The sequence below is a fragment of the Liolophura sinensis genome, chromosome 4, assembly GCF_032854445.1.
Source record: "Liolophura sinensis isolate JHLJ2023 chromosome 4, CUHK_Ljap_v2, whole genome shotgun sequence".
In the NCBI taxonomy this organism is placed as follows: Eukaryota; Metazoa; Mollusca; class Polyplacophora; order Chitonida; family Chitonidae; genus Liolophura; species Liolophura sinensis.
The window spans coordinates 18,674,024-18,698,430 of NC_088298.1; the positions used below are offsets into that span (position 1 = coordinate 18,674,024).

Sequence of the window (24,407 nt, forward strand, 5' to 3'; positions counted from 1 at the left end):
TGCAGTGGAGGCCTCCGTGGCTCGGTTAGCGCGATAGCGCAGCGTAATGACCCAGGAGCCGCTCACCAATGCGGTTGCTGTGAATTCAAGTCCAGGTCATGCTGGCTTCCTCTTCGGCCGTACGTGGGAAGGTCGTCCTACAACCTGCGGATGGTCGTGGGTTTCCGCTGAGCTCTGCCCGGTTTCCTCCCACCATAATGCTGGCCGCCGTCGTATAAGTAAATATTCTTGAGTACGGCGTATAACACCAGTCAAAGAAAATTAATGTGCTCAAGAATATTTATACGGCGACAACCAGTATTGTGGTGGGAAGAAATAGTGCAAAGCTCAGGGAAAACTCACGGCCGTCCGCGGGCTGCCGTTCCCACGTGCGACTAGGGAGGAATCCACCATGAACTGGACTTAACTCACAGTGACGGCATTGGCCTGGATTAACATATTTGCAGAGCAAACTGTAGATCATGCACACATCTAAGGACTAGGCGTCACACGTGGTATTAAGGGTTCTGACCTTGTAGTTTTAGGCTGTGTTTGCTGCGGTGGGGGGTGACGAATGTGTTGTAAGTGTGGCGGAATGGGGCACGTCGCTAATATGGCAAAGAATCGTATTGTATGAGATGTGATATAATAAGACGCACATCATAGAGAGTAAAAGCAGTGCAGAGACGTCATTGTGACAAATTACAAATGGTTACACGTAACCGGTAAAATATGGCCTCTTGTCAATTTATTCTAGTTATGGTTTTGTTCTAACTGCTTGTGGCAAAAAAGTGGCAAATTACACGTCCCCGATGGCTTACGCAGAATTAGATAAAGCAAAATGTAGTGATATTAATTGCAATTTATTCGATATCACTGGTCTAGAATTTCTCAAAACGTTGTGTTATGATCGCATTTAGCTTACAACAACGTTAACAACGTCAGTGACACATTAATCCAGTGGAACATGCAGACATTGTTATACATGTATTTCTCTTCATCATCTTTTGAACAGTGGCACATGAAAAAGACAAAACCACTGGAACAAGTCGAGTACCCTTCACACTTTTCAGGTGAGTTATTTTTCATGGTAATTTACGTTCATTTCATTGGATTGTATTCATTTGTCATGATTCTGTTCTAATTTGTGTTTTATATCATTTCTTAGTCGTTTGGTTTGTGTTAGATGTCGTTTCGGAAACGTCCAAATTGGTTAACGGCAACTAAACGAATGTGTATTCTGATGCAAAGATTCATCGTTGAACTGAAGAAATTTTAATCTATGATATCTAATTATTTTATATACGTAAATTATATAATATATTATTTTTTTGTTCGCAGCGAAATTTTCAAAGGTGCTACCCTACATGACAAAGCTATCACGTAACGCGCCATTCCTATGGATGAAGTATGGTGAGCAATTCTCATATTGTCTCCATAAACTACAGAAATTTTTGGATAATGGAGCCCCAGTCTATTTGAATAGACATTTTCTAAATGGGCCAGCACTGCTCTTTGGTTAAATTAAACACGTTTGTGCCGCGCTGTCATGAGCATTCACTCATTCATTTGAATATTCCATGGATCTGTCATTTGCCCTGGGTTTGCTCCTCACTACTACGGTTAACATCGCTATTTATTTTTAAAGAATGAAAACAGCTCATGCTGGCATCCTCTCCGACCATACGTGGGAAGGTTTTCCAGCAACCTGCGGATGGTCGTGGGTTTCCACCGGGCTTTGCCTGGTCTCCTCCCACCATAATGCTGGCTGCCGTCGTATAAGTGAAATGTTCTTGAATACGGCATAAAACACCAATCAAATAAATAAATAATGAAAAAACAGGTAACGTAATAAATCAATGCACGTTAAAGAGAGTCGGATTGGTCGGTGACTGGCTAATTTGACAAATAGGCCAGTTCAGGGTATTGCATGACAACAAAGCTGAAGTTTAGGTACGGAGCACATCTTCAAGCGTCAAGTAGCCTGCAATCTTTGACCCCGGGAATCCACTGTCAAACAATCAGCTTCGATTCTGTACCCCTTCAAGAGAATGCCTTGTTTGTATTAGCTCATCGATCCCGATGACCGTCAAAATTTAAGTAAAAAGTCTCGAGTATTACGTTTAACTACACTGATCACCGACACCAAAAGTGGACGCGACGCGTTGTCAACACCAACCGTTCTAGTTTGTACGCTTTTACATCCATTTACAGCCCGTGTTATTTATTTTTATTGACCACTTATCCATTGTGAATACCGATCACGATTTCCAAACTCCATTGTATCTTCTGTTAATCAACTTTGTGTAAACCGACTCAGCCTGCTGATGGGCAACCCTTCCCACCGCCATTATCACCACTGGGGGCCAGATAAGTCAGAGAAAGAGGATAAATGTTTGAAAAACTTCTCTAATTTGTCTAAAACCTGATTTTGCCTAGTGTACTTCTCACAGTGTAAATCATTAGATGAGATGACATTAAAGATGACATAAAAGATGCAATATCCCTTTCCATATTTCTTTGAATCAGCCATGGCTCACCGATCTGCAAAGGGTAGGAGACATTGTGTGGAAATGTTCGACTGATAAAGTTCAACTCGTTCAGTCTTACCAGACTTTCCCGAAACTGACACAGGGCTAGTCAAGATAACTTCATAGTTAGACGAACAATTGGCACCGGTATCTTAAGACAGAAGCAGATTTACATGTGCCTTGGCTATGGCTAGTGTAAACCAAATTTTCGGGTGATAACCCTTCTGAAATACCTTCAAGCCTACTCTTTCTTTACTTTTACATCAAGTCCACTGTGTATTTAAACGCATAAAATTTTATACCAATTCACCTTAGAAGATTCTTAGTGATGTACAACCTATACGAGGAAGTGACGGCTGTTGGTACACAATGAACGTTCCATAGACCGACATCTATTATCAAAACCGACATATTATCGCTGTACCAGGCATGCTTACACAAGTTTGTGCAATGAAATACAAATCTAAATACAAATACAATTAGTTCCATTCCCATTTTAGTTAAGTTTTTATTATTATTTTCTTTCTTTCAGATCCCATCTGGGACGAATACATGACAAAGTGGCCAAGCTTGGTAACAAAGCAGGTTGACACATACCACGCCGTCATAGAACAAAAAACGTAAAGGAATTTTTGCAAATATTATACACTTTCTAAAACTAAAATGTGTATACATACAACCGCCTTTCCACGTTATGTAGTTTTCTTTAATTTTAAAATCTTTCATAAATATGTACTTTACCTTTATGGGTTTATTTCAGTGCAGTTATTTTTTGTTTATTTATTATATATATTGATAAAAAATTGATTTTTGATGTGTTTTTCTAATTTTTATATTTCTGTATTGAGGTGTTTAAATATAGCAAAATAATGTGATTTATACGCATGCATGGTGTTGGAAAGCAGTAGCGTCGGTGTCAGCATGGGTGTCAGCATCGGTGTCCAATTAGACTCCTTCATTTAAAATGTATTGGTTAAATGTTTTCACTTAAATGTAGTTTGTTGCGTTTTCTGTCTGAGGTTATCTTGAGGGCTATTTAAACTTCATCAACCGGCGAACTGAATCGTGAAATGCGGTTGGACATTATATTCTCCTGGTCTGGGTTTACTCTATACGCCTGATACATATGCTTGTATTTAACTGACTGCGCACCAAATACAAAATAGACATACTTTAGATTACCACCAATTGTGCTATGCTTTGAAATTATTAATATATTTCTTGGTATATTCTACCTCCCGGGTATATATAGTGGGATATATCTTTTCCGTATGTCTTGTGGTACACAATTTGAATACTAATTTCACTCATTCCTTGGGTATTTCCAGCATCACTGAAAACTGCTGAGTGTTTCTCTTTGCATAATACCGTCCTAATTTCATACTTTACACGCTTTTTAGTTCTATGATCGTTTATGTTAAACGTGGTTTTGAGAATCTGTCTTGTGATTAGTACTGATATGGAACGTCCATTTGGGTTGACGACTGGTATGCAGATGTCAGTTTCTACTCACAAATGGTCACACTTCCTATCCTTTTTTTGAGCTGTTCTGACACTTTTTATGGTTCTGTTCCGGTGGGTGGCAGGTTCATGTATAATCAGGTGATATGTTTTATTTCCTAAGCAACTTTTTCAATTTTCGTACAAAAATACCATCGAGCCATTAAAGATTTCACACACCCCTTGTTATATTTGGTTCTGATCTACAAGTTGCAATTTTGTTTCATTGTTTTATTTTCATTATATGTTTTCCTCTTTTTTTGTCACCAGGGCAGGGAAAGGAATTGTCATTTGGAGGTCCTCGCGGAAAATAATTGAGATGATTGGCAAGCCAGGCTATGGTGAACATGATGGAATACACCTTGTTCGTCAGCCACTGTTGCTTGTGAGTAAATGCTAATACACGACAATCACATTCACATTTATTTCGGATGGGGGCATTGCCCCCGTGCGCTGCGCTCGTGCGTTGCACATGTGATGAAGGACATTATTGTTTTTTATGTATACTTTGCAGATGTTCGGCAAATGTTCTCCACAGTCGACTCCATATTTAAACTGACTAAAAATTAAAAATTCAAAGCCAATTGGACTGTATTATAAAACGTATTTCTAACATATCTCTCTCGAATTTCCTGGATTATGTGCTTCAAAATATGAATTCTGTTTCGAATGCCCCTTGAGATGTTTTACATGATTTTAAAATCTTCACGATTTTTTGGTTCGGTTATTTCCGTTATTCCTTCGACAACATGGCTTAAACCTGTTCTTACCACGATACGGCTGCAATTTACAGTTTCGAGCACTCGGGTTCCTGGCAAGGAAATGGGTGAAATGCAGCTTTTTTCCTGTTCCTAAAATTCAAAGTACTACATGACACTGAAATTATCGTATTTGAAGGTAGACACACTCTGATTACTTTTCCGGAAAGAATTTCTTACGTAAAAGCCATATTTTTCATGTCATTTACTGAAATCTTCTTTAATATCTATCTCACCTGGATTAAATTTACTTTGATTTCACCTTTAGTACTTAAGTCACGTGACCAAAGAGTGTGCTGATGATTGACTCAGAGCATCTATGGCATCATTGCGCAACTATGACTATTTCCATTATGGCGTTAGGTCATCCGTTCCGTCATCGTTCACGTGACTCAGTCTTGAACAAAACCCCAGCGCAGTTTTCAGCTGAGTACTTAGGCAATGTAGTCAAATGGTTTATGGTTTATGGTTTATTAATATTCAGAGCCAACAGGCCAGGAGCCCACTTACAGGTCTGATAACAGGGATACATACAGAGTAACAGAAGCGTAAAATACACATATGCAGAGCTGGTAAAAGTAATGACACGGTATCGATACTGTGTAACACAGAGCACTGTGTGATGACGCCCATGGCTTGGAAGAAAACTCAGCGTGGCACCTTTTAGATTTGTGTACAGTGTAAGCGCATAGCCATGTGCCGTATATCCGTTCCGAGCCATAGGTTTATGCAAACAGCAATGTGTGATCACACCGATGGCGATGATCCGCCTAGATGTACTAAAGATAACCGTTTATTCGCGTTTATCCTGACATCAAAAATGGTGGTTAGCAAAGTTTAGCTGGCTAACAGTCTGTATTATTCACAATTAAGTAGGTCAAAATTACTGTAAAATTACAGAAAGATACCTTTATACTTAACAACGTTGACATATTATGGGCAGAACATTCGAAAAGACAGAGTTCCAAGTAATTGGATAGAACAGCAGAGATATATATTTCTGAAAGTTAAGCAGGCAAGAGTGACATATAATTAACACGTACGGCGCAGAGAGAAGAGACACCGACGACAGTGACATGCCTCATTGATCTAGTATACGACATCACAACTATACTAGCATTTTGCAAACTTTACCGGGTTCCCCGAGATTCAGTTCAATGTTGCAATTGTATTTTTTAAAGCTTTTGAGTTGAAACTATGCCTGACTCCACTGTAAGCTTTAAACTTCACAGAGATTCAAATTACATGCGTCGAATATTTCAGTTTGTGCTTCTAGCTTCCATGAAGTGTTCTACTTTGGAGACGTTTCTCTCCCCTCTCAAAGACCCGTATGTGTCATGCGCACTAAAAAGCGATCTGGCGTTTTCGGATCGGACTGATATTAAACTTTGGGTCTGGCTTAACTTTTAATACGCCTTTGACATGTTTGATAAAAATCATCAGAAACGGAATATTGAAATATATACAGATGGGTTTAATTTAATGTGCAAATATTTCTATACATACACAAAGAAAGTACATATAATTTCCGTCAGGTACGATATGTTTCGACATTAACGTAAGCCTATATATGCCTAATGTACGTATCTTTAATCCACAGAAATCACAGATAATTTTCAACTGGCATTGCAACCGGTTTCTGGATTCCAAGGCAGGGCTGTGTTTTGCTGATCGACCCACCACTCTTGAGCCTCCCGAAAGTTCTCCGGGCGTGGCTTTCCGAACAACCTTTGTAATAATCGGATTCTTGTAAGTTGAGATCAATATCGTTATTCCTTTGAGCTGTGTTCTGCATACATCTGTAGCCAACTTTAGACTCATAGGGACAATCATTCGAAATTCACTGCCTCACCCCAATTCTTCACTCACCTATCTACCACTAATCTAAAGGACCTGGTACAGTAGGGTGGGAATCGGCTCCATTACTTATTACCATAGCCGTGGTAATAAAGTGAAATCAATTCCAAAATTTCAAAATCCCAGTACAATTTTGTAAATTTCAAAATTAGAAGTATAAAACTTTATCGAAGCAGCCATAAAAGTGATAGGGCCATAAAAAGATGGTTACTTAGTAATAACTCACCAGTAATGCACTCTAAGTCAAAAATGCCAATTTTTCGTTCAAACCAGGCACTGTGTTTTCGGTTTACAGAAAAGTATTTCTACTGAACTTTCATATTTATATTTCTACGTGCTATCAAAGTTTCGTTTTGGTTAACATTTCTCTTCATATATGAAACATGAACTTTATAATGTGATCAGTTTTTTTGTCAAATTTGGCAAGTTTAAAATCCGTATTTCTGCCATTGTATCTTAGGCATCATTCGTAGCACAGTGAACTAACGAAATAAGTGTTAACATAAGTTAGAACGGCTAACTGATCAGCAACAAAATCTCACAATGGTGAGCTATGTTACTACGTAATGTGTAGCAACTACATGGCAAAATAATACGTGTGTCCTGGTTAAGAGCACAAACGGTCCTCTGACCATCATTAACATTAACACGTTATGCGTGGCGGAAGTATAAGGCTGAAAGTTACATTCGTTACATATTTATTTAATTGATAGGTGCAAAACTGGGTGCTTAAGATTTTTCAGAACGTGACGTTAGTGGTACTGTGACTTTCCCCACTCTACACTGCCCAATTCAAAAAATGATATTTCAGTGTGACTAAAACAGACTACCCTTTTTTCGATTTTAATCAGCTTAATAAGTGGCATGTTTGCCATATAACAGGGAAAGAAGAGTAAAATACAACTGAAAGAAGAACTGTCCTGTTGGCGTGATGAGGTTAACAGCTTTTTGCAGTGGGGCCCGATTCCCCGATTTATCATACCAGGCCCTTTCGGATTGAAATCGATGACATTTATGGAATTTATTGTTTTTCACTTTGATGCACTTTCCGATTTATAACTGATTTTGTTGTACTTATGTACTGTTCGTTCTTTTACTACATTCCAAATCTTAAGCCTTACATTATTTTCTTATTTGATTGGTGATTTTCGCCGTTCTCAAGAACATTTCACTTATACAACGTTGGTCAACATTATGTCAGGGGAAGTCCGTGACCTACCGCAGATTCATGGCAGGCCTCTCCACATACGACAGGAAAGGAGCCTGATTTTAGCAAGTCAGAATACATGTCACAAATTACCTCCATTTATCAATATTACAACAAATCCCAAATCTGTCACTTATTCTGTCCCTGTAATAGATGCATATTACATTACAGAACGACTTATTTTGCAGATATATTTGTATTTTCCTTCTCCACAGGACATTTTTCTGCGTCTTGATATGGTCCTATCGTGTCCACAAATCATCACAAACTGACTCTGGTAAGTGGCACTGGTAAATAACGTCACGTCACTTGTGTTCTTCCGCGCTTTGATTAGTTCATAGCTTGTGATGTAAATAATACAAATATATGCAGTAATGCAGTTACTATATATTATATACATGCAGTTTTTTTTTTTTGGTACATGTAAGAAGTCCCTTTATTTTCATATGTTGGTGTGATGTGGTGAAAGCGAGATTAATTCATTGTAAGATGCAGTTACGTAGCTGGCGTTCAGTTCAGTAATTATAAGCTCAAATTTCAAAGTTGTATAATGCTTAGTGCTGAAGGCTTTAGCAACGAAGTTGTTATGTTACGGTGTTGAAAACGGCAACAGAAAACAGACTCAGTGACTCAATATTACAATGTAAACAATGCTTTATATATAAAATGAGACGTACAGTTTTACAGACAGTTCAACAACAACAACAACATACACATCAGTATTACCGGTCTTTACAAGTTTCCAGTTCACCTTTGCATCCCAAGGAATGTATTCCAGGAAATCCAACGTAAAGACCATGGGATAAACACACAATCCACACAAGTCACAAATTGTCCTAGACAGGTACTTCGCCAGGTTAGCGAACACGAACACAGTACACAGGTTACACAGAACTGGAACAGTCAAGCCTTTGAATGACGTCACACCCGCAGAGCACAACACAGGGTAAATACAGGCATGGAGGTATAATCCACTTCAGATCAGTCACAGCTCCCGCAGAAGCTCACAAACGAGCCGTTCAGAGACGTAGAGTAATGTCACCTTGTGGCAGAACGAACGTCCTTTGCAAAACTAAAAACTTCAGTTTAGAGTCCTTGACGACCTTGTCGGTCAGGTGAGGTCAGCGTGTTAAACAAATTACACAGTCCACACTGTATAATCATAATAAAGATCCGGACACCAATAAACGTGATTTCCGCAGAAATTCACATAAACCAGACATCAGTACTACTGTGGTACACAAACGGTGCCGGCATAAAAATCTGTCCTCCCAAATGAAACTGGCATCACCAGCTCATATAAATATAATGGACTCGATACGAGAGCGTCGCACACTCTCCTGGCTCCCAGTGGATGCAGCAAAAATACCTCCACTCTGCACAGAAAACACGGCTTATATACGGGTCCAGGTGGATTCAACTATTCTTAGACACAGAATTAACAGCCAATGAACATCCAGTTAAATAAACAGAGCATTGAACAAGGTGCTTTCGGCCAGGTCCGCGCTGTACATATATAACAGGGCCTGTTATGCTTATAACATATAACACAAAGGTCCGCAGACTAACAGTACATGAAAACGTTAAATAGTCATACATAACAGTTAGCAACATAGGGATTAGCAAAATCAGACATACACAACTCACTTTGATATCATCTATTTGATGCGCCACAGAAACCAGTGACGTTACGTGTTACAATTCGTTACTGACGCGAACACACAATCTCATTGGTCAAAAGCCTGTCCCTTTGCTTTGTTTTTGTTTTATTGTTCATTAAATATGATGAGAACATGACACTTTGGGTAACTCTAGACCAGTAATAGCAATCTCTAATACATTGCAGTCAACATCACAGCATATTTTGTACCTAATTCTGCTTAAGCAATGGTGTCAAGAGCATGTAGATTGTTACCATTTATGCATTTACGTGAGAAGTTAAGAAATCCTAACTGAGGTGAACTGACAAGAGGCTCTGCTCCATGTGTGACCACTGGCCAAAAATTACACTGTCGTCGCTCACCTGGTTTAACTCTTGATGCTGTAGTCTTGTATATTTACGGTCTCTCCAAAAGAGCTAGGGCCTCAAATTGCTACTCTTGAATACTGGCTAATGAAATGGTTGTGTGCAATGAAGCATAGAACACAGGAATCTATACTGAGATTTACCAGCGGAGATCATAAACAATGCGCTGAGCCCGTATTGATCAAACGTCTTAAGACATAAGTAAAAAAATTCAAACACAATTACAAATAAAATGCTTTGTTCTAGAAAGTTTAAAATTTGTGCACGCGTTCTTACCTGCATAACAATATTTTAGCTACAATTTGAGTTATTTTCCAATCTGAATTTAGCATTTTAAGAACATGCAATTTATGATTTAAGTCTTGAGTTGCTCGATAAATACGGGCAACGGATTTCATAATCCAAACTCGAACATTCTTGAGGCAAACGTCTCAGTCCGCGGACCAAGTAATATTCCATGATGCGTCAGTGCACTCTTTGTAAAAGAAAAGAGTATTGCTCAGCGTCACACAAGGCCTTGTACAAAAGGTCTCCAGACGTTTATGCTGCATGTAAATGGAGAGTGTGACAAAGCTATGCCTTTCTTTACATTTGCACATTTGTTTGTTGACTTACAGATACAGTCGAAAAAGTGAGAGCTGGAATCGAGCAAGCTGTCTTACTGTTCAAGTGCCTAATAGTCGTGTTAAATGCAAGTTTTCGTTTTGTTTGTAGGTAAAGAGGAAGAAATCCAAAATATACAAAGCTTTTTTGTGTCCGTTGTGAAATTGTGCATCATCATGGCTTACTTTTACTTGTGCATGAGGTAAAGGAAATCAGCTACGAAAGTTGAAATATTAAGCCGTATCACAGTGCATTTGTTTATACTGATTTATTTATTGTTCGGTGTTTTTCGCCGTGCTCAAGAATATTTCACTTATACGACAACCACCAGCATTATGGTCGGAGGAAACCGGACAGTGCATCTGCAGGCTGCTGCCAGACCTTCCCACGTACACGTGCGAACGCTGGTTACTAACTCCTACCATAAAGATCGTTCGTTTGATAGACACTTCTGAAAGTAAATCGTTTTCATATAAATACTTATATAGTTTACATGTATTTGTGATACAATAGGTGATAATTAGTGTATGATATGACAAAGAAACATTTCATTTCAGCTTCATAATTTGACACTTCTACACAAGAGTAAAATAAATAAATGCATAAATATTTGCTCTCGTTTTAGGAGCCCGACAGTGCAGAAGACATGGAAAACATTCTCCTTGTTACACTTTATTGCTCCATTGGTCCTTCTGCTTATCATTGGAATTATGTTTTCCCGGCAAGCCAGTGATGTAAGTATAATACCGCGCGAGGGGGATTTCTCGTATCTTAGCGAATTTTCTGACAAAGAAGCTTTTCATTTTTTCATGTGTTTATGTGTTATGAAATTAAGTACGCAAAGGACGTTACAGTAAGTATATCACGATTAACAAAATGAACACCAATTAGAAAAGCATGACTGGACTCCGGCTGGAATTTACATCCTGATTTGATAGTTCTTAAAGCCGTGTTCAATATCTTTTCAATTATACGGCGTCGTCCGTTGTACAGGCCAAAGAAACAAGAGTGCCCTTACTAATCAGCAACCTTTGATTTGGAGTCCATGTTATTTCCTGTCTATTGAAACCTTGTCTGACCATAGAGAAAGCATGTGTTCCGTACAAGTTGGTTTAACCTGTGGACTCCGACTTCACTTACACATAGACCCGATCTGTAGCCCAAAGAAACAACTTTACGAAATATCAAGAAATAATAACAAAACAAAATGATCAATAAATAAAGTAAATCATTATTTTCTTTACAGAATAGCTGGCTAAATCGTGAACAAACAACAGAATGGAAGGGATGGATGCAGTTGTTTTTACTGTGGTGTAATTTTACTGGAGCAGACCAAGTAAGTAACAAAGTTAGGGAGCATATGGAGAAATGTGAAAGACGACTGTTTATCTCCTTGCTGGCATAGACGCAGTACCAATGCTCCGCGGAGAGGTTCAATTTTTAGAGGAAAAGTTTATAGATCGAGAGGAAACTCAGACGTTTATTTGTTAACCCATGTTCTTGAGTTGAAATAAAGCAAGCACCAAATCATTTGACCATATATCACACATCCAAAAAACAGGAGAGAAGTAAATCACAAATAAAGTGAACAAGCGCAGTAAGACCTCTTGTGATCTCGGTTACAAAGGTAAAATACGAATATACCCCTGAAGCCTCAGTCACACCAACGTCACAACAACCACGTTATATTCAACGAGGTCAAAGGTGCCCGATTTACCTCGATTAAAATTCAAGAAATCGCTTGCAGTCAAGCCTAAGTTGAGACTTAGTAAGGGTACCACTATCGGAGAGTAAAGATGAGAAACAACTTGCTTGTTCAACTCTCAGATTAGCGATAGGCCTTACACAAGATCAAACAAAGAAACACGAAGACACTTAAATAAGTTCAATACATGTATTTTAATAAAATTGACAAATAATACAAATGACAATAATATATAAAACAATACAAATAATTACAAATATATATAATATCTGACAGCGTACAAATCCAGATGGAACATTCTGGTTTTCAAGGTCAAGTCAGTCCGCGTAAATATAGAATCCACAGTTAAGATGAATTACTCAATCTACGCATGACAATCTGACAAGTTGTTAATTTCCTAACTGCCTGTAAATGTGTAAATTCTTAGGGCGGACAAGTTGACAGTAGCGTCCGAGATGCGGAACTGTCGGAAATATACACAAAGCCCCTTTCAGGGCAAACTGAGATGAAATATAGGTAATTGCACAAAGAGACAGCGTGCGATACAAGCTCAAAATTAACGTCTTAAAAATAGCCAGCGACAAAACACAAGCTCACAAAGTGGTCTGTAGAGAAAATGGAGAACAAATGACGAATGTAGAATTTTGTGAAAGCCCATATCTCCAAACCCAGTGAAATCCTTCACAGTGAATGACAGTAAACATGACTGTTCTCAAGTGGACTTAGGTAAATAACTGCTCTCAAGTGGACTTGAATGGTAGACTGCTAGCTTCACAAGTCCGTCGCTCATATTTATGGCTTAACGTAAAAGAAAACTCTGGATGGTTTGATCGGAAACATGTGTACAACACAAATGCATATTTCCAGAAAGAGCCCTCTATTCACAATGCAACTAAATTCGTAAACACTTGAAGCCTCGAGAACGCTCGACCAAATTAGAGTGCAGGCTAGAACGTACATGACAAAAATGTAATCTCCGTCATATCTGCAAAAGTGGAAAGGTATTGAGTTCGATATTAAATTCCAGTTTGACAATTAATCAAATTATGAATGAAATGATTGTTTCAGGCTCTTCCACTAACCTTTGCAGTGCGTGCATTTGTCTCGTCATATCTCTTTCTCTTCGCCTTCGGACATTTCTCTTACTTCTGGAGCACACAGAGCATCAGTATTGGGAGATTGTTCCAGGTAAGCTATATGTGAGACGGCAAGACGTATGTTAAGAACACTGCTCCTTTGCCATCCCAAGATTTCCCTGGAGCAGAATGCGTCATTTTTGTTTTAACTTTAGTCTTTTGCTGCATTTAACATTAAACACTTTCCTGTCCTTCGAGGACCGCATCCAAAACAACTAGTACGTGTTTTTGTATTTTTGTCCGTAAATCAAGTTGCCTTTTGTCGTAAATACTGGTGACAACGGAAATTTGCGAAAAATGTCGCCTTGGAGTTTCTAGGAGGTATGTAAACAAGTGGATCACCAGTTTGCATGTTTTGTCTTTAAGCGGTATTTAAGCGGATTTATCACCCTTGGAAATGTGTAAATTAGTTTTAAAGTAGTTAACTTTTTCACTTCTTTTATCGGAATGACACGATCTGTCAGGCAAGCAGAAAGATGACCTGTCACATATCTGCTCATTTAAACACATCAGCTGCTTACACTATACACGTCGTTGTACTGGTTGCCTTTATAAAACAGTTTTACTGCAGCCTTGTGTTTTTCGACGGTTCTCAATATTCGGAAATGGGTTCCTTCAGTTACAAGCTTAAGTTACAATGAACCGAAAGGAGTTAACTGCTCTTTATTTCGATGAGAGTTAATTGCTGATATCCTTTACGTCATGGCCATACCGAGTGATGAAATATGTGATCAACCCTTTATTTACAGTGTTAAACAACGGACTGTCAATGGTATTTATCACTGTATACATTACGCTTTTAGTGACCTTTCTGTTTCTCCAATTTTTTTTTGCTGTGGAACTGTCCACTAGTCCTGCTTCTCCGATCTTAAGTGGGAAGAAATCTACAGATGGCCGTGGAATTCCAACGGGCTCTAACCAGTTTGCTCTCGCCATAATGTTGGCCTATAAGAAAAATGCCCCTGAGTACAACATGAAACACAAATAAAACAAATAAATAAATGTTTCAGTCCTCATCGCGCATTTCTAAATCTCCTTCGGAACAAATGTGTAAACATTTTGCTGAATGTATAGCGATCCTTAAAACATTTTGGTTTTTGTTTCAGATCATTTTTCGTTTGAACCTGCTCACGATCACTTTGTGTTTGGTAACGTGGAAAAGTTACACCACCCATTTTTTTGTCCTCCTGGCTACAGGCTGGTTCCTGATAATTTGTGTAACCATGGCAACCTGTGCTCGAATGATACAGCTTCAACGTAAGTTTCCGAAAGTACGGTGCATCAAACCGTTAACCACAAGTCTCTTGACGTTGTTTCGTATTCAAAAATGCATTCCAATATATGAAAAAATATTCGTTTAAATTTCTGAGGATATGTTACTATTATCATGGGATATATAAATAAGTTTGTGGCTCACTGTAACAGCTGACTAAATTGTGTTTGACGAGAAATCTTCTGACGCTTTCTCCTTTGTGGTTTCAGTTGGTGGAAATCGAAGTTACACAGCTGTGTATATAAAACTTGTACTCTGGTTTGTTGTGATAACTGTGGCCTGTGGATTCGGGGTAAGTCTGACAACTACATAAGGCTAAATTTCAAGGAAGACGACCTTCCTTTAATTCCCAAACACTGATAATGAAAGACTGCCAATGTCTGACATTAAACGGATATTTTTGCCGAGTAATCGATAGTTTGTAAAGAATGTAATGTTATTTGTGTAACCAAGATTATATTGGATCTAGACAAGCTGTATTTATGTATGGGTCTCCCGTGACCTAGTGGTTAGCCTGTCAGCACGGCGTAATGACAGGAACCTGTCGCCGTGAGCTCAAGTCCGGCTTATGCTGGCTCCCACTCCAGGTCGTACATGTGAAGACCTGTCAACAGCCTTCGATTGGTCCATGGTTAAAATAATGCTTGCCACCGTCGTATAAGTGAAATACTTTTGAGTGCGGCATAAAACACCAATCAAAAAAATACTTTATTTTTGCATGGGATTTTTTTGAAAAATTTTCCGCACTCACTGCTTGTGGAGCCTTGATGACGATAACTTGTCAACGGTAGTCGTGTGTGACCAGTTGTCTTTCGTTCATTGCAGACCAGTTGTCTTTTACAAATATTATGATTTCCTACACTTTCCTCCATCAATAAGCCCAACCCACATCATATAAATGAAATATTCACCGATAAGGCGTAAACATCCATGGATTTAACAAACTAACGACTTTGTTCTATAAAATACAACAAACTCATTGGTCTATTAAATCCATTATTTAATAAATTTGATTACTGGCAAGCACAAGATTTTTATACAAGTAATAGCAAGTAATAATACCGATACATCGACCATCAACGTGTTTCGCTTACATCAGCTCTCATCGATTATTTCAGATATTATGGAAGGCTGGATTCGCCATTCTGCCCATTTCTCTCACACAACCGAATGGGTCTGTCCCAGAATGGATTTGGCGTTTACAGCTGGACAGATATGTGAGTACCGGAATATTGCTAAGTGACGTAACGCGTCCCGTTATTCAAAACTACTCCTTTTTTTCATAATTTTGTTGTCTGTGTTTTATGTATGTCAAAGCAGAATGACACAATCATTAGTAACTTTATGCTAGCCATTTTTCATGTATTTTTGAGTAAGAACTTGATCGTTTGCAGGAGAGTGGATCGCAGCCCACTGATTAGAGGCAGTAGTCTTTTAGTTAATAGGACGCATGAGTCGCGGGTTCAAATTCTGCATTAGATAAACCTGTCTAACTATTTGCCTTGTTAACCAGGAGCTGTCTTAGACGCTCGTGTGGCCGATTGCACAGTTTAAGTGTCGGAATGTTCGTCAGAGTAGTTCTTCGCAGGTCGGTAGGACATTATAGACAAATAAAGTGAAAAGTTAACAAGACGCAAGTCAAATATACAACATAGAGACGTTGCAGTCTTACCAATGCCTTGAGAAAAACAAAGGAAACCATTGTGTGCAGACTAATTTTGCCTTTGCATGGCTCTTGTCACAGGATAACGGAGTCTTCTCTGCATTTCAGACTGTCATAGGAGGACTGGCCATTGCTTGTACTTACCATTACATAAAACAGAGGTCGTCAATGGATTATCTTAAGACGGAGAACAAACACGGAAGGAAATTGTCAATCGGCGTGTTTTTAGTATGCGTTATATGCTTAACGGTGAGTATCAGTACTCCAGAAAACCCTTGATACAACAGAAAACTACTTTGCAATATTCCTTGGACCTTTCTCCGGTTTTCTCCCACCATAATGTTGGCCGCCTTCGTATAAGGGAAATATTCTTGAGAACGACGCAAAACAACAAGCAAATCAACAGTTTCTAATATGTATTTATTTGATTGGTGTTTTACGCCGTACTCAAGAATATTTCACTTATACGACGGCGGCCAGCATTATTATGGGCGGAAACCTACGACCATACGCAGGTTGCTGGCAGACCTCCGCTGCCAGACGTACGGCCGGTGAGGAAGCCAGCATGAGCTGGACTTCAACTCACAGCGACCGCATTGGTGATCCTGGGTCATTACGCTGCGCTAGCGCGCTAACCAACTGAGCCACGAAGGCCCTAACTTTCTAATAAGGTGACTTGATAAAAGAATAGTAAATCGGATAAATGACGCAATGGGGAAGAGTATGATTCTTTATTATGTGCAAGACCTGCCAAAAATGGTTATCTAACTCAAAATTGGAGAGCAACTATGGCGTAGTTTATGAAGTTGGTAAACGGACTAGTTCGCTAAATAACAGACCAAAACAGTAATTTCTTACTAAACAACGAGTAAACATTTGTTTATGTACAGACGAAAGAGCCAAGCAAGTAAATAAATTTGCTTCAAAAGTGGGCATTTTTTTAACAGTCTGCCCTCATTATGTCAGAAACGCAAAGCTGATTAACACTAAATCGTTTAATCCATATGCATATGGCAATTTTTGGAAAATTAAAAATTTATCCGATAAATGAGTCAGATCAGTATGTTTCCGTCGTGTTAAATTAGATCGCCACGTTGGATATGTGAACAGTTGCAATCAAAGCGCAACTGAGACACATATTTTGTTATCGACACCTGATATTCTGGCATGGTACTCGGTTTGAATACTGATTTCACTCAGTTGCATAGCACATACCTTGCGTCTTTCATGCATCACTGAAAACTGTGGACTGCTTCTCTTTTCATGATTCCCTCTTATTTTCGTACTTTATATACATTCTTAGTTCTTTAGTGGTTTGCCTTATACGTTGTTTTGGGAATTGACCTTGCGAATTATGAACGACTGATATACGGACATCTGTTTTGACGCATTGATTCAGTGATAGAAGAATAGATTATGTTATTGCTGCAAACTGCTATGTTATTTATGACTTATACCTTCTTTTATTCCAACAGAAATGCTGTTGTCGATATATTGTGTTGTCCATAACTTAAAACTGTGTTGCAGGGACATATATTTGAAATAGCAGATGTAAAAACCTGCTGACACTCTGACCCTCTTCCTATTTTCAGGTGTATGGGTTGTCTTCCCTCAAATGTGTAGGGCAGTTGGACTGCCTTGATGTTTATCCTTTTGTCAGTCTGATCCCGGTGAGTTTTACATGAATGCCGCTAAGCATGATTAAACTATATCATGTTTTACCTTTTGGCCTAATTTGGCTGAAAAGTAGAAAAAAAATCCACTAGAGCTCTGAAATAAACAATACTTTGTGGGGGTGTTTCTGTTTGAACAGTTACTTTAACAAGTCAAGTTACTTTGAAAATTATACCTAAGCCATTAATCATGGAATAGCCCCCCCCCCCCCCAAATCAAATGCTATCGGGAAAACTCATAAACTCTTGTATTTTTTTTCTTTGTTTTACAACTTTAGGTAATCTCATTTGTCGTGTTACGGAACCAGTTCACTTACTTGCGGTCGCGATACAGCCCGGTCTTCGCCTGGTTTGGGAAGATGTCTTTAGAGGTAAGTTCATACCTAGCGTCTTTCCTGCATTATTCAAAACTGTTGACTGCTTCTCTTTTGTACGATTCCAGATGTACTAAGATGTATACATTCTTAGTTTTTTTGTGGTTTGTTGTTGTTGGGAACGTTTGTTACGTTGTTTTGGGAATTGACCTTGCGACTATGAATATACGAATGTCTGTTTCGACACATAGATTACCTACTTAACGACTAGTACAATTGTTCTCCAGTCTAGCCGCATCGATGTTTCCCATACACGAGCTCTTAGAATCCTAACGCAACAGTTAAATTCGATTTAGCTGGGTCTTAAAAGATACACGATACACTTTGCTACACTTTGGGGCGTAAAAATGTTGTTTAAAAAAAATCATATCCTAAAATCTCAGTGGTCAGTTCTCAAAGTAAATAGCCTGCTGTCGCAGTGACAACATTGATAGCTGTCAACACAACTTTTTTGTGGGCTGAGTCTGAATTAGAGGTGCTAAGCTGGTGCTGTGTTTCCACTATGTTCATCGATGAAGTCATTTCCGAACATTTCCGATGACGGACGGAAATATGCATAATATAGAGGGGCTATAAAAGATCTGAAATATGCATCAAACATTAAGTTTTTCTCTTGCATATGTTTCTTCATTATCTTTAAAGCCATACTCTTTGTTTTAAGTACACTTTCATGCATCCTTTAAGCTCTCGTGGGAAGTTCTGTCAGAAACATGCGGATGGTCGTAGGCTTCACCGGCGCTCAGCCCGGTTTCGTCTCATTTTAATGCTGGCCACCGTCGTATAAGTGAAATATTCTTGAGTACGGCGTAAAACACCACTGGAATAAACAAATAAATAAATTTAAGCTCTCGTGTATGCCGAGCTCCGCGGAGTTAAGTCAGGAGTCCTCGGAACTTGTTCTTTTAATAAACCTCACCAAGCAGCTTATGAAAGGTCGTGCATAAATTGTACTTTTAGTTTTAGTTGAAATGTAAAGTTCAAGATAACTGTGGGGTTGCTAAGACGGGTGCGATTTCTGAGCTGGGACAACCTAGCTGACAAATACTTGCTCATTGATCCAAGGGCTCTTACAAGTAAATATGAACAGAGCGTCCAGAATCTTTAGACTCCGTTTAGTTGTCTAATTCCAGGGGTGCATATTCATCGTTACACCGCCACGTTGGAATACATGAACAGCTGCAACCGAAGTGCAACTGTGACACATATTTCAATTATCGACTTGCACGGTATACTATTTGAATACAAATCGTCTAGAAGAATGTTTGTTCAGGATGATTGCAAACCTGATAACTGAGGTTTTAACTACAAACTTTGTCAAGTGCCTTCTGTGGTGTAATGATTTTCCCGGTTTCCTGTTCTAATTTCCTCCATTCTGACGTCATACAAATTAAACATTCGCGAAGAAGGCGTGAAATACTAGTCAAATAATTCAATTGATAACGTTAAATGTTAAATGGCAATCCAAAGGAGAGTTGTTATTTCGCTGCAAGGTTTTACAGAATACAGACTACTGTAATGGCGAGACAAAAGAAAAGATGATCGACACACAAAAACCGTGTCAAAACAAACCATGAGACAGGGGTTTATACTGAAACAGGTATTTGAAGAATTATAAAGATTCGTTTCATGCCAAGGGAGATTACTATGTCAGCCCAGCCGTCATGTGACAATAGTCATTTTTGTCACATCTGCTTCAAATCAGGTCTCACTGCGTCTAAGTGTTGAAGATATACCCAGAATAAATAAATTGCATACATGTGTTACCTCGTCGCTAATGCAACCTCTGTTCTTTTCCGTCTTCAGTTATACATATCCCAATACCACATATGGATGGCCGACGACGGGCACAGCATTTTGGTATTGGTCCCTGGATACCCTATCCTGAATTTCATACTGACTACGTGTCTGCACGTCTCTGTGTGTGTTGAACTGAATAAGATCACCAATACCTTGGCCAAAGTGATACGTGACCTGTGACAGCCGTAGTGTCGTAGATGTCACTTCTTCAGATCCACTGTGCTTCGTGGACAATAATGGTGTCATAAATGCCTTTCTGCAGACCTATAGTGACTTTTTGAAAGCGGTGGTGTCGTAGATGCCACTTCTGTAGACCTATTGTGACTTTTGGAAAGCCGAGGTGTCGTAGATGTGACTTCTGCAGACCTATTGGGACTTTTGGAAAGCGGTGGTGTCGTAGATGCCACTTCTGTAGACCTATTGTGACTTTTGGAGAGCCGCGGTGTCCGTAGATGTGACTTCTGCAGACCTATTGTGACTTTTAAAAAGTCGTGCTGTGTGTAGATGTTACGTCTGCAAACCTAATAAGCCTTATGGACAGTCATGGTATCGTAGATGTGACTTCTGCAGACCTATTGTGACTTTTGGAAAGCTGTGGTGTTAAATATGCGATTTGGCATTGCATTTACCATCACTACACTTTTTTACCTAATTGTGCTTAAGCCATTGTGCTAGGAGCGTGTAATTTGCTCTTTTTTTATGCGTTTACATAAACAGAATAAAACCTGAACTTAGGTAAATTAACCAGAGGACGTATTTCACAGGTTAGGTGTGACCATTTGCCATCTAACATATTGTCGTCGCTGCTCTGATTGTTTCTCTATACTGTACGTCTTAGTTAAATTGTATTGTTGCATAAACCAGGGTTCTGCTGCTGAACAAAGAATCCCCGAGACCTGGTCCCTTTGCATTCGTTTAATGTGACTTTATGTTAAATCTGATGACAAAATGGCCTTTTGAGTAATTCTAGGCCAGTGACGTCTAATAAATTGCAGTTAACATGACTACATTTTATTACCTAATTCTATTTAAGTCATGATGCTAGGGGGCGTATGATTTGTTACTGTTTATGCATTTACATGAACAGTTAAAATAAAATCCTAACTGAGGTAAACTGACAAGAGGCTGAGACCTTTTGCCAGCTATCACACTGTCGTCCATGTTCTGGTTCCCCCCCCCTCCCCACCCACCCCCCCCCTCTCTCTCTCTCTGCTTTACGTCTTGATTATATTCTGCACAAGGGGCCTCCGTGGCTCAGTTGGTTAGCGCGCTAGCTCAGCGTAATGACCCACGAGCCTCTCACCAATGCGGTTGCTGTGAGTTCAAGTCCAGCTCATGCTGGCTTCCTCTCCGGCCGTAAGTGGGAAGGTCTGCCAGCAACCTGTGGATGGTTGTGGGTTTCCCCCGGGCTGTGCCCTGTTTCCACCCACCATAATGCTGGCCGCCGTCGTATAAGTGAAATATTCTTGAGTACGGCGTTAAACACCAATCAAATAAGTAAATAAATAAATATTCTGCACAAGGCTTGTGACTTTTGGAAAGCCATGGTGTCGTACATGTGACTTCCACAAACCTGTTAGAACTTTCGAAAAGCCGCTGTGCTATAGATGCGACTTCTACAGATCTGCTTTTCTGGAAGCAAAGGTGGCCAAAAATTTGATGAGGATCGCCAATATTTCTAAAATGTGGACGGCAACATTTTCACAATATTCGAATTTATGAGAGTATTTGTGTGTTAAAAATGCGTTGGAATGCCAATGTTTTGTCAAATTATGATCGATGGAGGGTATTATCTTCACTTAGATTGTGTGGAATGGAAATAATGTGAAGAATAAGACTTGTTTAAAGGGATACATAATCGATTCTGATTCGCAGTTGTGAGAGACAGGCAAGGCTAGACTATACCTTGCCTAAGCTGAATTTTAGGTATGGTACATTCATTCAAGCGTAACCAAGGCTGCAAAATTTAACCTAAGAAACCTTATCACCGGTGTCAGCCAATCAGCCTCGATTTTGTATTCCTTTAAATGGACACAGAATGGTACCTGATTGGCTGAAGTGAGAGATAGGCAAGACCAGGATATCCCTAGCGTGTGAGGGCTTTAAGGTGTGTGCAGATTTATGCAAGCTGGACCGGGGCCTCCGTGGCTCAGTTGGTTAGCGCAACTTAATGAGCCTGTGATCAGTGCTGTCGCTGTGAGTTCAAGTCCACCTCATGCTGGCTTACACGTACGTGGAAAGGTATATCAGCAACCTGCTGATGGTCGTGGATTTCCCCCGGGCTCTCCCCGGTTTCCGTCCACCATAATGATGGCCGCCGTCTTATAAGTGAAATATTCTTAAGTACGTCGTAAAACACCAATCAAATAAATAAAGTAAATAAATCATGCTTGACCAGAAAACCCTGTCTCCACTCCCAGCCAGTCAGCGTCGATTCTGTGAAAAAAATATTTTATGAGAAAATATGACACCGCGAAGGCAAATATGTCAAAAAAAGTAGGTTTTGTGAAAGATTGTATTTTAAAACGTTTAATAATCAGAATTCTCTTCACATACTTATTAATAATATATAAATCTGTTAAAATAAAGGAATATTTTTAAAAATTAACTTTAAGTTTTTGAATATATTTGTCGTAGTGTAATATTAGACTAGGCACACTTCATGACCGTCATTAAAGGGCACCGTTGTGTTGTAACGCTGTCATTGTGGAACCACATGTTTATATTGTTAGGACTGGATATCTCAAAAGACAACCAAGACAATGCATGGATATATAATCTGCATTCTGGGGCCTCTGTGGCTCAGTTGTTTAGCGCGCTAGCACAGCGTAATGACCCAGGAGTCTCTCACCATTCTCGTCGTATAAGTGATATACTCTTGAGTACGGCGTAAACTATCAATCAAATAAATAAATAAATATAATCTGCATTCTCAAACTTATACGACCAAACTTAGCCGAGGTGGTTAGCGTGCCAGCGTTGCGCAATGATTTATTTATCTCACTGGTGTTTTACCCCGTATACAAAAACATTTTACTTATACAACTGTCCCCAACGCCTCCGTTTGTCCAGTGGAACTATTTCTTTTGTGTGTTTTGGGGAATCCAGGATTCTCATTGGTGGAGAGTTTTGATATCTCCAATCAGAGGACGCTGGCAGAGAGAGGTAAATGTAGTAAGCACCAAGTCAGTGTAGTGAAGGGTTACCATATACGTTTTACTTTAGTGAGGTTGTCAATACCCGGTTCTTGGTCATGTAATTAATCCATTGCTCTCAGGGTCTGGGTGGCTATAGGTGATGCACAGCATCATCTTCTGTGGCGAAACATGCAATTTGTCGGAGTCTATTTGCTTTCCACCAGTGTGACGTATGTCACACGTAAGAGAGGTCGGCGATAATGCACCAAACGTGAGTGGTTTATACTCCGAGCACTCAGGTTGCGTATGTGTTTTTTTTTTCTATCAATTAAACTGTCGTCCAGCGCTTCAGTAATATTTCTTGACCTTGAGGTCACCAAAACCCCACTAAATGTTAAAGCTAATGAATGTACAAATTTAATGCCCTAGGTTAGGTTTGTATCCTAGTGATTGGAAAACAGGTAACTTAGCCATTCGGCGGTGATCGAATTCCCAATTCCCACATATATATAATGTAGAAAATAGCGATACATTTACATGTTCTCATGTAGAGAACAGGCATAAGAAGAACACAAAAACGTTCTCAAATTTTTACTCCGTTGCATCCCTGCAGCAGTTTTTGTTCTCATCGGGAGTACTGATGTCATGTATATTACATGTATTTAATTCACGGTGAATTGAAAGGGCTTTCCGCACATTGAAATAAGAAGAATAACATTTATTAAACATATATTGTTGATGAGAGCGGTATATCTATATAAAAAAAACTGCCTGGGGCTCACCGGTCCTCTACAAAGGGAAGCAATTCGGAATGGCATAACATGTTAAAAAAAAACAGCGCTTGTTGTGAGAATCCATGTTTACGTGTATTGTTGTCACGAAGGTATAGACGATGGCTCTGCTAGCAATAGTTATAATACATACTTCCATGACAAAGGTTGATCTTGTTTACTGCATATAATTACACACAACCAGACTTCTTCGTCTAGACTCCGTTTCTCTTATCTGGTTTCGGAGAGATAACGGAAAGTTTTGAAATTTATCAGTTAAACCCAGCAGACGGAATGCAGGGGAAACAGTGTCAGATGTTCACAGCTAGTCAGAGGTCTGGAATCCTGTTATATCACTGTTAACATATAGTTACTCTCAACACAACAGTCGACAAAGACATCATTCAACTTACTGAAA

At 39.2% G+C, this 24,407-nt stretch overlaps 1 protein-coding gene across 1 annotated transcript; it reads left to right on the forward strand.

Annotated features, from left to right (window-relative positions):
* Positions 1-6,496: 6,496 nt before the first annotated feature.
* LOC135464496 (N-acetylneuraminate 9-O-acetyltransferase-like) lies at positions 6,497-24,352 on the forward strand. Its single transcript, XM_064741921.1, has 13 exons — positions 6,497-6,517; positions 8,048-8,109; positions 10,573-10,663; positions 11,087-11,195; positions 11,708-11,797; positions 13,235-13,354; positions 14,409-14,559; positions 14,785-14,867; positions 15,694-15,792; positions 16,347-16,487; positions 17,831-17,908; positions 18,190-18,282; positions 24,209-24,352. The coding sequence occupies exons 3-13, from the start codon at positions 10,638-10,640 to the stop codon at positions 24,350-24,352; spliced, it is 1,134 nt and encodes a 377-aa protein (XP_064597991.1). The 5' UTR covers positions 6,497-6,517; positions 8,048-8,109; positions 10,573-10,637.
* The last annotated feature ends 55 nt before the right edge of the window (positions 24,353-24,407 follow it).